This window comes from Cynocephalus volans, chromosome 2 (assembly GCF_027409185.1).
Source record: "Cynocephalus volans isolate mCynVol1 chromosome 2, mCynVol1.pri, whole genome shotgun sequence".
In the NCBI taxonomy this organism is placed as follows: Eukaryota; Metazoa; Chordata; class Mammalia; order Dermoptera; family Cynocephalidae; genus Cynocephalus; species Cynocephalus volans.
In genome coordinates this window covers 51,495,718-51,511,853 of record NC_084461.1, presented here as the reverse complement: position 1 = coordinate 51,511,853, position 16,136 = coordinate 51,495,718, and the positions used below count along the sequence as shown (strand labels likewise).

General features: G+C 34.1%; 1 protein-coding gene across 3 annotated transcripts in view; it reads right to left on the bottom strand.

The window, feature by feature from the left end:
- The window catches only part of NDUFAF2 (NADH:ubiquinone oxidoreductase complex assembly factor 2), a 175,037-nt gene that overhangs the window by 143,475 nt on the left and 15,426 nt on the right, over positions 1 to 16,136 (bottom strand). Inside the window, exons 2-3 of one of the 3 annotated variants that reach the window (XM_063086406.1) lie at positions 6,554 to 6,690; positions 6,349 to 6,430 (exon numbers count right to left, since the gene is read on the bottom strand). The exons of the other annotated variants lie outside the window; for them this stretch is intronic. Of the exons in view, the coding sequence (XP_062942476.1) occupies positions 6,349 to 6,421 (73 nt within the window). The 5' untranslated portion in view covers positions 6,422 to 6,430; positions 6,554 to 6,690. The remainder of the gene's footprint in view (positions 1 to 6,348; positions 6,431 to 6,553; positions 6,691 to 16,136) is intronic. 3 annotated transcript variants of the gene reach the window in all.

Here is a 16,136-nt window from a genome sequence, read left to right as displayed (position 1 = left end):
ACATCTAGTCCTGGAATTACAATAAATCACACTCCTTTAAATGATGTGACTGTGTCTTAAATGTTATCTAGCTACATTTCCCCAAGAGAACTGTTTTAAGGGTCGACTATGACAAATTAAGGCATCACCAATGAAGATAAGATATCAATAACAGTTTAACTGGGGAATTTCTCAGACTGTGAGATCCCCAAGACATGAAGTAGATTTACATTTTCTCACCCTCCCATAAAATAAACAAATGTGCATATTTTCATGTTATTACAGCTAAAAAACTATCTAAGACAGATCTGGAATCCTTCAGTTCTAATGTTTAACATTCTCAAGAGTGCTCTTTCACTCCCTTATATGATATTCCAATGGATTTCACAACTGCAGCTTTTGAAATACTCCACTTATTGAGTAGTCTACAGTTGGTTACCCATCATATCTGACTATTGTACCATAAAAAAGCCATCAATTTCAGATTTACAATATTATCCTTTATAAGGGGTAGCATAATATTATAATTAGAATATAGTACTCTAACTCACTGATTTAATCCACAGGAAATCATGTTTGCTATTGGAAGGTAAAAGGGATATCTGTAAGCCAATAGCATGGGAAAAGAGAAACAATGAAACATAAGGACACAGAACTTAGCACATCTATGTAGGATAAATAATATAGGTGCAAACAGCCCAATATACTTCAAAGAGCTAGAAAGGCACAAATATGTTACAGGATAGAAAAGTAAGTGGTGGTCATTAATATAGAGTAAACCATCATATAATCTCTTCAAGAAGACAAGAAAGAGTACAGGTGTCAAAGAGTTTTATTAGAAGTACAGATGTTTCAAAGAAACCCAGCTACCCAGAATAATTTTTTCCTGGGGTTCAGCATAAGCCGGAATTTTAGTGCATTGCTACTTGTACTATATACATAGGAGACTGTCACAAAAATTAGTTATTGTATCCTGATCATGCTACCCCAAGGATATAACCCTTCAGTTGACAAATAGAACTTTGTTTTATTTACTACACCTAAAAATTTCACCTGGCTCATACATAGAAAGAGGTTGTTTTTTGTTTTTTTGTTTTTTTTAGTTAATTTAAGGTGGAACATTAGTAGTAATAAAAAAGAAATATTTCTGCCATTTCAGCAAGAAAACTTATTTGAGACAATATTCTTAGTTTTCTAAGTTAAGAATTAAAAAATACTTTAGAGGCAGTATATTCAAAAGGCCTCCTTAGCCAGTTTTACCAAGTACAGAATGATCAGTAAAAATCAGCCTATAACTGTACCTTCCAAACGTCAATTGTAGAGAATCTGTGCATTCAATGGAATGCCAAATAGTACTGGCAGACATTTACTATTATAGAAAGAGAATGCTATGTTTGCATTGTTCTGTTAATAGCATGCTAACAAGTATGTTTCCTGTAGGGTCACTAATGGACAGAAAAAAATATATAATAAAGCAGTGAATAGTGGACAGCCATTCATTTTCTATTGGTCTACAGTAACTAACGGGAAGAAAGAGTAAGTCCTATAATCTTAGGCAGCCATAAAAAAGAATCCTCTCTTGTTAAAGCTCAAGAGAATCTAAAAAGGGAATAAAAGAAAAAAAAGTCAGACAGATTATGCTGTCAATTTTAGTTGTCATAATGTGTTTCTGAGATAAAACATTCCTCTGAATGGCAATTGAACAGATGGAAATTTTCATTTTTGGTTAACTGGATGGAAGAATTGGACCAGTACCTAAAATGACATTGAAATGAAGCTCAAACCCCCTCCCACAAGAAGGAAACAGATGCATCACTCCAGATACAAAATAAATTATTGAACAGTGCATATATTATATTGGCATCATTGTATCCAACTGTACATCTGCACAATGTTTTAGTCTCCTGGTGAGAGAACAGACATTTCTAAAAGGGAAAATAGGCAACTATTGAAGTGAATCAGATAAGTATACCATTTGGGTAAGAAAAGCCAAAGCAACACTTCACTGAATTTGAAGTTATTCATGCTGAGAGGGAAAAAAGAACCATAAATTATACTGATTCCAATGCCCTTAAACTCATACATTGGTTTAAATGTGGTAGATTCTGGAATATAAAATCACATTTGGGGGATTTTCATAATCTTAATCAGAATAAGAAAAAAATATGACTACTTAAGACCCCAAAGGAGTTAGAGCTTGCTTGATCTGACAGAGAAATGAGTGACATTTTAAATGAACAATAAAACTACATTCTTTATCTTACAGAATAGGTAACTACTAGAAGACCTATAAGGGGTTTCAAAAAGTTCATGGAAAGATTCGTATTAATTTTTAATTCATTTTTTCCACAAACTTTTTGAATAACCTCATATTTGGTGATTTAAAGTTAATAAACAATCCTACGAGCAGTGAACTAAAGAAATAAGATTGAGATCAACTCCTTTTGACTCAAGTTCCATTTCCACTTCCTGATAATAATGTCCTGGTTGGTCCTTTCCCACTGCTTTCCTGGCCAGCTCTTGCTCATTACTGGAGCTGATCCATGCACGCAGCTCACACCATCCTACACTTCCACTCAGTCCTCCTGTCAACCCTTTCTACTCTCTCCCAACTCATTAAGTCCAGCTGCAAAGGAAATAATGACACTAATTTTAGAGTGCAGGAAGCCAAACAGATTTGGTCATTTTGTTTTGTTTTTAAGGTATAATCTCAATTGGCATTAGGCCAGCAACACTCCTGTTATTTAAGGTAACCATTAAGGTCTGATCAGGGGATATAGATGATGCCTGAGATGCCAAATCCTGATATTAGTGTCTAAAAGAGAAAGGAGCAAAAGGAAAAATGTCTGTCTCCAATATAAAAAGATTTTACAGTTAATAGAAATTCTGACTTTTTATTTATTCTCATTCATCACAATGTAATGAGATCTTAAACATTTAAAGTGAATACTTTCTCAAACAGGACTTCCAATCAAACTATATTTAAAAAGGACCCACTATCTTAAAGACCAACTGAATTATGTCTCACAAGACCATCAGAACAGCACAGGTGAAACAAAGATGTTTAGTGTAACCCTAAAAAATATTAATGAAGAGCAGGTAACACATGGGCACAATGAATTACGAGTCTGTATATATTGGTATAGTCTTCACAATGGTATTCCCTTTAGAAATAAAAGTTGCACAGAGAAGTCATTCTCTGCATTTTTGCAATCATTTTTAAACACAGGCAAATGTGAAATAGGAAAGAGCTCATTATAGATATAGAAAGACAAATATAACCTAAAAGTAAAAATATAAGGAGGTTGGGCCCATCTGGACTTATTAGACAGAGAAAAGCCTTGAGGGAAATAGCTGGGGATGTGGGATAGGAAAAATAGTTAGAAGGTAATTGGGAAAGGGGAACTCAAGTTGGCTCCCTCCCTGGGGTGTTTCTGCCAAGGAAGGAGAATAAGAATAGAACCTTCAGGAATAGTATCATGTGGTGGCTGGATGCCCAAAGACAGTCTGTTGCTAGAAAAATGCCACGGTATAATATGGTAACGATTCATAGAAGAATAAGACAAAGATGTGAACTAGAAATCATACTTTGTCCCTCTGCCTCATTCTAATGCTCTGTCAAATAAACTTAAGCCGCTCAATGGCTTCCAACTACTCTATTACCCATTCTCTTTCAGCAGTGTCTCTCATTGTCATTCTGGAATCAGTCTTATATTAACATGAGTGCAGATTTTAGTAATAGATAACCTGAAACAAGATATTTCACAAAATATGCTATGTATTCCAGGTGCTCTGTCTTCAGTGGCTTCTGGTCATGGGACTAACAAAGAAGGATGATGAACCATCACTAAGGAGCCAGGTGAAAATTTCTAATCCACAGGGCAACAAGGCAGGTAGCAGGTATTCTTAAATAAGGGCAAAAAGAGGGCCAAAAGGACTAGCCTGAAGAAAGCAGTGTGTTTTCATTTCAGGCTAAGTCCAACTCTAGGTTCATTTTATTGTCATTAGAGAGATACTTAATATTCTTAGTTTGATATCTGTATGTTTTCTTATGAAATATAATATAACATGCCATTTATTGACATTAAACATAAAATAATTTATAAGTAAAGTATTTCTTAGCATGGATAATATCATCTAGAAAGTGTTAAAGATAACCTCTGAATGAATGGTACACACAGAAACTCTTGTAAGTCTGATGGGAGGCTGGATTTACTTCAATAGGGCAGAGAAAAGGTGAAGTGCTGTTAATGAAACTATACGTGGCAAATGAACATTAAATCTACTCATTGCCCATCAAAAAAGGAGCACCAGAGACTAAAGCTCTTTTAATTCCCTTGTTCGTCATTGTTGCTGGGCACAAGATTAACACATTTTCCATGCTGACAAATTACATAACTCTGTTAAACATTGATCCCTCAACACTACAAAGACTTTATTGTACTCCTTGGCAATCAATTATAACAATTTAAATTTTTTCTTTTATTATATTGTCTTGTAGCATTTTTTATTTTGCCCATCAAAAATCATATGCAAATTTCAGAAAAAAAAAGAAAATTCTCTCAATTTGTAATTGTAAACATTGTTGGCTTTTCTGATTTGTAAAAGGTGAAAAACAAAAACAAAACTATATAACAAAGCAAAATAATAGGACAAATAATGTTTTAGAGAACTTTCTCTAAATAGTTCCAGAATAAGGTACTCTGGCTCCATAACAAACATTTTCCAAAATGCACTGTATTTGAAGATTCTAATATATTGACAGCATTATCCCTATGTAGTAGTGTAACTAGTTCTCTTTTAAAAAACTGAGGTGAAATTCACATAAAATAAAATTCACTATTTTAAAGTGTACAATTCAGTGGCATTTAGGACATTCACAATGTTCACAACCACTCCTTCTATTTAATTCCAAAACATTTTTATCACACCAAGAGAAAGCCCTGTGATGATTAAGCAGCCACTCCATGTTCCTCCTTTCCCATAGCCTTGACAATCTGCTTTTTGTCTCAGTGGATTTACCTATTCTAAATATTGCATATAAATGGAATCACACAACAGGTGACTTTTTGTGTCTGGCTTCTTTCACTTAGAATAATATGTTCACAGGTTTATCCACATTGTAGCATTTATCAATCAGTACTTCATTCCTTTTTGTGGCTAAATAATATTCCATTGTATGTATATTCCACATTTTGTTCATTCATCTGTCAATGGACACTTGGATGGTTCCTACCTTTTGACTGTTAACAGTGTAGCTACAAACATTCACGTATAGGCATTTGTTTGAATACCAGTTTCAATTCTTTTGGACACATACCAAGGAGTGGAATTGCTGTTTCATGTAGTATTTCTATTCTTAACTTCATTAGGAACCACCAAACTGTTTTCCACAGCTGTGGCACCATTTTATACTCACACTAGTAATGTACAACAGCTCCAATTTTATTATAAGTTGTGTGAATGCTTGGTGTGTTTGCTGAAAATGACACTCATGTTCTCTGGATTTATGAATTTGGAACTAGTACATGGAAATGGCAAATAAAAACAAGTGAAGGGGTAAGATATCATTTTATGTTAGTTCCCAAACTGTTTTTAAAGCTACCTGCAAGATTGATTGTCAAGATAGGTTTAAGGAATAAAAGTCATAGGAATTATTTGTTTTAATCCTCATATTACAAAAAACACAGGAATTATTTTTTTTTTCCTTTTTAGTTTATTCTTTCTAATTATATAGTAGCTAAAATCATAACTTCACTAGCCCTTAGCTACCAAGCCCATAACCTTCCACTGTTCTCAACAATGAACACCATTAATGGACTTATGTTCAACTCACAATACAATGATATTAAGAGGTAGGCAGAGGGTCATAAGTTTTAAAGTGTAGTATTATCATGGAAATATCCATCATTTTTATGCTTAGGAGGGAGGGAAGCAGCCTCTTTGCTGCCAAAGATACCATTAGAATTAGATGCTGCTTGAAATTTACTCATGAGATATTAAAAATCTGCTTCTTTTCCCACATTAGCCAGAGAGGCAGAACACTTAAGAGCAGCAGCAGAAAAGTCATCTGACTGCAAACTGTCAGCCCTCGCAAATACTTTAAAACACCAGTGAGGGCTGGCTAGTTAGCTCACTTGGTTAGAGTACAGCCTTGTAACACCCAGTATTGGATACTATGAGAATACTACCACGTACAAGCTCTACCCCAGAATGTTTTAGGATCTAATAATCCCACCTACTTATATGAGAGGCCCTCTGAGTTCACAGTGAATATCTTCAAAAGAGCTGTACATAAGAAAATATACCACATGATAAATAAAATAGGTAATGAGGGTCATATGTGGGAAATTTGACTTATTCCGTTACCCTCCTTAGGTGGTATATTCCTTAGCACATCTCTTCTTTCTCCGTTTCTCAACAGGGAGTACCAAGGATACATAACAATGACCTGAAAAATAAAAGACTGGAGTAAGCAGCCTGGACTGAGAAGATCAACATAAAGGGATGGCGGGGGGGGGGGGGGGGGGGGGGGTACAAGGGCTGCTTTCTAAACTAAACACAATTACTTAACTAAGATCTGTCGCAGTAGTGCTTCTCAAACTTTAACGTGCATGTGAATCACCAATGGATCTTGTTAAAATGAAGATTCTGATGCAGTAGGTCTGGGGTGGGGCCAGAGGAAGTGCAAGGACATATAGAAGAATGTATCTGTCAAAGAGAAAGGTGATTTTCAGGGACATGCCACCAGGACTCTGAACAAAACTGCAAAGTCTACCTTTGACCATTCTACTTCCTTTCCCAAACGTCTTCCCGGTAAGCCTCACAAGTAAGAGAGAGGAAGACCTCCTCTCTTCTTAACCTTGTAAAACAACTCCCAAACTTAACCCCTCATTAATTTGATATTGTTATCCTTAATGATTAAAGGAATCCAGACTACAGTGAAAATTAATGATAGCTTTACTCCTCCAGAGGGGTATTTGCATTTTAAAAAATTATCTTGTCAATCTACATTAATATCTAGTGGGGAAACTGCTCTGTGGAAAATATATTTGAGACTCTTTACGCTCCTTAACCATCTGGGGTAACATGCCATTATTTCCACTCAATATCATTGGTCCACTAGGATTTAAATACATACAATCTACACTAGAAGCATGAAGCCTCAAAGCCTCCAATTCCACCTCCTCTATCATGTTAAGTGGCTTCCTCTTCATAGTATACTGAAAATATGAGCTGGTCTGGTGTCCTCAAGTACTCAAAATTTTAAATCATAAATCTTAGAATACAATGCCTCTCCTATACTGAAAAGTCTAATCTTAACAAATTATCTAGTAAAAATAAATAAAAGGACATACGAAAGTTTGGTACAGAATTTTACACAATTAGGTCGTGCTTGGGAAAGAAGCCAGAGAAAGGTATTACCTATTGTGTGAAATACTATTGAAAGGAGAGAAAATTTGGGGGGATGTTTGCAGAGAGAAAGGATGATCACAGAGTTTAGGGTTGAGTCACAATATCTTTCACTTTGGAGGGAGCACATGACATTAACATCTATATTTTTATGGTTTACTCATTAATAGCCAAAGCCCTTGTTCAGTAAATCTCTGATTCTAACATTCATGCCTATTCATAGGACGAAAATGTGTTTTCAGCATGTTGAGAACAAATGAAATTTTATAAGCCTATTCCACATATTTAAAGAAAAATAACATTTTTAAAGATCATGAAGCTACTATAATTTCAAAACTGCAATAATTTTTATTGCTAAAATAATTTAGTTGGAGTTTTCATGTAACTTATTTTACAATTTTCAGAAAACAAATTTCACTTAAAAATAGTCCTCCATAATAATACATACTAGAAAGAAAAAAAAAGCAATCATTAAAATTTTTGGTCCTTCAGTATCAGTTTCTCAAAGGACACTGTCAACGGTTACCAATTATAATGACCCATATTAAAATTAAAGATCTAGATTTGTTGGTTAATTTATTTATCATTCAAGTTTACAGTAGCCCAAAATGTTCCTGAATATATTAGCTTTTAGACAATTTAAACAGTAGCTACAAATTTAATTTTGGTGGCTCCAAACCTGACCCAGACTCATTTTCTGAGACTCCTAGCATTTAAAAATTTGTATTTTCTATCCCTCAAAAAGACAAGACATAAGTTGGTGCCACTATTTGGCTAAGAGGCACATTAAGAACTTAATCACCAATAATTTAGTAGGACACTTGGCAGGTGGCCAAAGAACCAAAATTCAGGAGGATAAGCCTTTCTTCAAGATGTTAATACCCCATTTACAGGCAGCTATTTTGCACATTTGAATATTTTGGTTCCAACGTAAGTATATAAATAAAAAATACGAGGGAAGGAATCCAAGCACAGTAAAGGTAAGAATGGAAAGGGAGATCCTGAAAAGATTTTATTTGTTAATGAATGTAAAATGATTGTCCTTAAAATAATTCAAAAAAGAAAAAAAAATAAGATTTTGTTAGTTGCAAATAATTGTGCATAATCCTTTTAGTTACTAACTAAAATCTAATATATCAAAGTATTATCAAGACTTACCTTCCAGTTTACGAATCAGTTATACAAACAGAGCTCAATTAAGTTTTTTAATTCCAATGTTAGCAGCCTTACATCATATCCAATTTGGGTTTTTTGTTTTTTTATTCTCTCTCTCTTTTTTAAAAAATTTTTATTATCATACCCAATTTGAGCTACATAAACCATTATATAGGAAACTAAATTCTGACAATGGTTTTTTGGTTTTTTTTTTTTTTTCCCTCTCGTGACCAGCACTCAGCCAGTGAGTGCACCAGTCATTCCTTTATAGGATCCGAACCCGCGGCGGGAGCGTCGCCGCGCTCCTAGCGCAGCACGCTACCGAGTGCGCCACGGGCTCGGCCCTCTGACAATGGTTTTGATCCATTTTCCTTTCTTCTGTCTTTACGATATTTTCAATGTTTCAGTTATTTTCCTCATTTGGACATACTGCCTAATGAAAACATCTTAGTAAAGTCATACACAGTTATAGGAATATTGCACAACAGGGTGAGGCAGACTTTTTTATGAGTTACAAAACGGACTATACTGCAACCGCCAAACTTTGTTGATAATCATGTGCCACAGTTATAACACAATATTTGGGCTACTATTTTTGGTATATGTCATTGCTTCCATTATAAAACCTTGCTCTTTTCACAGTTTGTGAACTATCTATAAAGCTTGATTTGATTCTGATAAACAGATTATTTAAAAAAAAGACAAAAAATTGTAAATGTAGCAGACATATGGTGAACACATGTATATACAAAAGTTAATCATGGCACTAAAAAAGTTTCAGTTGGTATAAGAAAAAAGTATTTATTTTGTTTTAAGCACTAATAAAAAGCAGCATACTACAAAATCACTTTAAAGATCATTTTTGTTCAACTATACAGGGAAAATGTAGCCTGAGTTCTTCGGAGATTTGGGCTAGTCACAATCTCATTTATAAATAGATAAAAGCACCCATTCAAAAGGCCTTGAATTGACAATATAATCTTATATACTGAAAAACCTAAAGACTCCACCAAAAAATTCTTAGAATAAATGAATTCAGTAAAGTGGAAAGATACAAAATCAACATACAAAAATCATTATCATTTCCATATACCAACAACAAACTAGCTGAAAAAGAAATCAAGAAAGCAATCCCATTTAGAATAGCTACCAAAAAAATAAAATATCTAGGAATAAATTTAACCAAGGAGGCAAAAGATCTCTAAAATGAAATGTATAAAATACTGATGAAAGAAATTAAAGAAGACACAAAAAAATTGAAAGACATCCCATGTTCATGACTTGGAAGAATTAATATCGTCAAAATAATCATAGTAGTCAAAGTGATCTATACATTCAATGCAATCCCTATCAAAATACCCATGATATTCTTTGTAGAAATAGAAAAAAAAAATTTTAAAATTCATACGGAACCCCAAAAGACTCAGAAGAGCCAAAGCAATCCTGAGCAAAAAGGGCAAAGCTGTAGGCATTATATTACCTGACTTCAAAATACACTACAAAGCTATAGTAATCAAAATAGCATAGTACTGGCATAAAAACAGACACACTGACCAATAAAACAGAATACAGAACCCAGAAACAAATCCATGTATATACAGCCAACTGATTTTTGACAAAAGAGCCAAGAACATACACTGGGGAAAGGACAGCCTCTTCAGTAAATGGTGCTGAGAAAACTGGATATTTACATGCAGAAGAAAGAAACTAGACCCCTATCTCTCACCAATACCAAAATCAACTCAAAATGTATAAAAGACTTAAATGTCAGACCTGAAACTATAAAACTACTGGAAGAGAACATAGGGGAAGCACTTCAAGACATTGATCTGGGCAAAAATTTTATGGAAAAGACTTCTAAAGCACAGGCAACAAAAGCAAAAATAGACAAATGGGATTACATTAGTCTAAAACGCTTCTGCACAGCAAAGGAAATAATCAACAGAGCAAAGAGACAACCAGCAGAATGGGAAAAAATATTTTCAAACTATTCATCCAACAAGTGATTAATATCCAGAACATACAAGGAATATAACTCAATAGCAAAAAAACCCCAAATAAACTGATTTTAAAATGGGCAAATGACCTGAAAAGACACTTCTCAAAAGAAGACATACAAATGGCCAACAGGCATATAGAAAAATGCTCAGTTATCACTAACCCTCAGGGGAAATGCAAATCAAAACCACCATGAGATATCATCTCACTCCAGTTAGAATGGCTATTATCAAAAAGATAAAAAATAACAAATGCTGGTGAGGATGTGGAGAAAAGGAAACTCTTATACACTGTTGGTGGGAATGTAAATTAGCACAGCCATTACAGAAAGCAGTATGAAGAAGTCTCAAAAAACTGAAAGTAGAACTACTTTCAGCGGGATCCAGCAATCCCACTGCAGGATACTTATCCAAAGGAAAGAAAATTAGCATACCAAGGAGATATTTGCACCCCCATGCTTATCACAGCTCTATTCACAACAGCCAAGATATGGAACCAACCTAAATGTCCATCGAAGGAAGACTGGATGAAGAAAATGTGATATACTGGAATACTACTCAGGCATGAAAAAGAATGAAATCCTGTCATTTGTAGCAACATAGATGAGCCTGGAAGACATTATGTAAGTGAAATAAGTCAGGCATAGAAAGATAAATACCACACATTCTCACTCAGATGTAGGAGCTAAAGAAAAAAAAAGTTGAGTTTATAGAAGTAGAAGGTAAAATTGTGGTTAGTAGAGGCTGGGAAGAGGAGAGAGGAGGGTGGACAGAGAGAGGTGGGTTAATGGATACTAAAATCAGCTAGACACAACAGAAAAGTTCTAGTGGTCTATAGCAATGCTAGGCATCTATAATTAACAACAATTTATTGTATGTTCTCATTTGGCCAGAAGAGAGTAGCTCAAATGCTCTCATCACTAAGAAATGATAAATTTTTGCAATGATGAATATGCTAATTACCCTGATTGGATCATCACACATTATATACATGTATTGAAATGTAACTCTGCACCCCATAAATATGTATAATCAATACATGTCAATTTTTTTAAAAAAGGCCCTGCATTGACAATCTGTATCTGGGAGTAAATAATAGTGTCTTGAAGTTACACATGCATACACATACACACAGATACACAAGATTAAAATTCTAAAAGACTCAATGATTTCTTTATCTTTTTTCTTCAAGGTGGTTATATAGTTTCTGAAATAATAAAATCAAAGTAGAAACATACTTAAGTTAAAATACTTTTTAATGTAAATTATGCTAGATTTTTTAAAAATTCTGCTCTATGGAAAAACAACAAATGCAAAATCAATGCTCTCATGTAGAAAACAAAGATCAAGCAAATGAATTTAAGATGTGGGGGGAGGAGGAATATCTATGTAAGTCATGAAGGAAAAATATACAGTGTCTCTATTAAAAATGGATTTAGAGATGAGTGTTACTTGTCTCATTAGCAACCACTTGTCTTTGGTACAGATGGCTGAGTGGTCAAAAGAAGACTTGAGGGAGACAGCACATCAGAACATACAGAAAATACAAGTGAAATGAATGCCTACTAATGATGTATCTCAAACATCATTTGTATTCTGTTATTCCATAATTCATGTCATTAATAAAATACAATTACATAAGAAAGTCTTTAATAAAGGTATATTTCCTGTATTTGCATAATTTTACCATAGATATAAAGTATTTTGTATTGTTCTAGCTTTGATGTTATTTAAAAGTGTACATAAAATTTAAATATCCCATTTCTACATTTAACATCTTTTCAATGGCTCATAATTTTACTTTTAATGAAGATATTTGATAACCATTTATTAAAGAGATGAATGAAAGTGACAGAAGTGGAGCTAGTTTTGATGGACTGTCCATTTCTCCTATTATACCATCTGCCTCCCTAGAAACCACATAGGCATACAATGACATGTCTGATTCCTTAAAAAAAAAAAAAAAAAAAAAAAAAAAAGTCATTGCTGGGAACAGTCACTAAATGTAGGTTCATTTCAAATGCAAAAATGGAGAGTTCAGAAATATCTTATAAAGAAAAAGAAAAGGCCGGCCCGTGGCTCACTCGGTAGAGTGCGGTGCTGATAACACCAAGGCCATGGGTTCGGATCCTATATAGGGATGGCCGGTTTGCTCACTGGCTGAGCGTGGTGTTGACAACACCAAGCCAAGGGTTGAGATCCCCTTACTGGTCATCTTTTAAAAAAAAAAAGAAAAAGAAAATCAAATTTTAGATGTAAAATGACAAGGAATGTTTTAGGTTTAAAGCGAAACCATCTCAGAGGCTATTACACCTCAAAGGGACTACTTTTTTCTGTATTCTTCTACTACTTAAGAAAGGGCAGCAAAAGCACTGCAAGAAAGAAAATGAGAAAAGGTAAGCCAAAGTTTACCCCTGTGGGGCCCATCTCCTTCAATTTAACAAACACTAACAAAATATCTACTGTAAGTTAGGCATCATCATAAGAGCTGAGGATAGAAAGATTATAATACCTGAACTTTAGCTTAGAAGAGTCCGAAGAATTTAAAGAAATGAATGAGCCTGAAGCCATACGTACAATCCCAGAAAATCTTTGACTTTACATTAAGAGAAGCTTAAAAAGCATAAAAATTCTAATAAAAGTCTACTCCATTTGATATTAAAATAATAGAAACTATGTTAAAACAAAACATTTCCATTTAATAAAAATGTTTTTAAAATTATATTTAGTAATGTCTTCTTTGAAAAGTTCTTTATTGGTGGTTTAAAAACTGTTAGCATTTATTTAGTTAGTAACAGAATCCTTTAACTACCAATCCCAACCAAAATATTATATGGAAACCCAATATACAAAATTAGATCAAAGCTTAGCAAAAAACAAGTGGAGGCCACAGACCAGTCTGCTTGGGCAATCTTCATTCTGCTTCTATACTAAGGAATACAAATTAGCAACTAACTTAAAAATATTGCATCACTAATTATAATTTAATTCAACCAACTGCTCTTATCAATGTCAATGACATTCATGTTGCTAAATCCAATTCTCAATTCAAAGTGTTCAGCTTACTTGAACTATCAGTAGCACTTGAAAAAGTTATCCCTCCCTTCTCCTTAAAAAAGATTATTTGGCTTTCAAAGCACCTGACTCTCCTAGTTTTCCTCAAACTTCATGGGTCATTCCTTAGTCTCCCTTGCTGATTCTTCCTCATATCCCCAACCATTTAATGTAGAAGTACTCCAGTGTTCAGTGTTTGGTCCTCTTATCTGTACTAACTCTAAGTGATCTCATTCAGTTCCAAGATTTTTAAATACCATCTAATTGTCAATAACTCACAAATTTATATTTCCATATCAGACTTCTCTCCTAAATGCCAGGCTTATTTATTCAATTGCCTTCTGAATATCTCTCTTTTTTTTTTTTTTTTGTCTTTTTCATGACCGGCACTCAGCCAGTGAGTGCACCGGCCATTCCTATATAGGATCCGAACCCGCAGCGGGAACGTCGCCACGCTCCCAAGCGCCGCACTCTCCCAAGTGCGCCACAGGCTCAGCCCTGAATATCTCTTTTTAGATGTATAACTGAAATCTCAAACACAACCTAAGGCTTAAGAACTCATCTTATCTCTTCAATCTTGCTCCTCTGGCAGCATTTCCCATTTCAGTTGATACAATTCTATCCTTACAATTGCTTAGGTAGAAATCCTTAGAATCATCCTTAAATCCTGTCTTTTGCACACCTCCTACTTCAAAATAACAACAGCAAGCCTAGTAATAGTGGCCACATAAATTGTAATATCCCAATACAACACCGTTGGAAAAATAAGTTATACATACATACACACATACAAAAACAATAAAACTAAAGAAACCCCAGGCCCTCAATATAACTAAATGACAAACTTCAAATTATCTGCAAATAGAAAAATAAACACAAATCCCAGTAAACTACCTTTCTTGCTCCAGCCACAATCCTTCATGAAAACAAGGACATTCCAAGGAAAACTGAAAAACTTCTCAGAAAAGAGAAGAGAATACTAGCAGCAGGCTTGAGACTGATCTAAAATTACCACTGGAAAGAAGAAGTCCACTCTGTGTGTAAAAAGTATTGAAAAAGAACCTCGGAAAACTAGAGCACTTAAAAAAAAGGTACTTAAAAAAGTGCATGTGATATAACTGGACAGACTTCAGAATCATCAGTTCTGGGAAAGAAGCAAAAAAGAAGAAAAAGACATCCTTTGAACAATGAGTGGTTAAGGGAAAAAGAACTAAAGGGAAGATAGTAAAGGGAAGTTACACAAGAAAAGGGAGTCAAAAAAAAAAAATCAGACAACACACAACCCCACCCATCACACACAACAAAAACCATCTATCTAAAGAAACCATACGTCATTATATGACAGAAAAGTATACACTCAAACTAGGAAATGTGTAAGCCACCCAAACTCCATAAAATAACAAAAGCATACTACAACTATAAAAAGCTCCTATAACAACCAAAGTAAAAAAGGGAAAGAAGACCATCTTGCCTGATGAGCCCTTTGCCCAAAAAACACATGAAGCAGAAGAAAACCATAACACAATACTCCAAACTGAATTAAATATTCTCAAACAAACATTTTGGGATATGAAAATCCACTTTGAATCAAAAATTCAAAAATCGAGAAAAGAAATGGACCCCAAACAACAAGAACAAATAGACAACAAAAAAGAATTGACTAAACTCAGGAAAGAAATGGAAGAAAAAGAAAAATTATCTCACAAATGAAGAATAAATTATAAGACACCCAAGAAGAATATATTCAAAGGAAAATTTAATAAGGGGCATTTAAGAAAGCATCACAAATAGGCAAAGAAGAAACAACATATGTATGTAGGAAGAAAAACAAAACATGGAACTAATATTTAAAACTATAATCCAAGAAAACTTTCTGAAAATAAAAGAAGACATGAATCTACATATTAAAAGAGTTTGCCATATTCCTGGGAAAAATGACTTAGAATATTTCAAGTTTTAGTATTCTACTGAAACTATGAGACTTCAAAAATAAAGAAAAAATGAGTAAGGCCTCCAAACAAAAATACTGTATAATTTACAAAGCCAAACAAAAATTATGGTGGCAAATTTCTCAACAACATACAAAGCAAAGCAACAATAAACTACTCAAAAAAACCCCAAAACAAACAAAAGTATAAGACAAGGATTTTATACCCAGCCATCAAGATTCAAAGCTACAGACATTCATGTACACTGTCTCTCAGTTTGGTTTTGTCTGATGTGTTCTCATGGTTAGGTTTAGTTTATACATTTTTTTTTTGTTTTGCAGGAATACCACAGAAGTGATATATTTCTCTCAGTCATCATATCAGGAGGGACATATTGATTTGTTTCATTAATGGTCATGTTAACTTTGATTGTTGATTAATTTGGTGTCTTTCAGGTTTCCTTACTGTTAATTTGCTCTTTCCCCCTGCAGTGAACATGGGAGTGTAGATATCTCTTCAATATACTGATTTCATTATCTTTGGATATACCCAGTAGTGGGATTGCTGGATCATATAGTGGTTCTATTTTTAATTTTTAGAGGAACCTCCA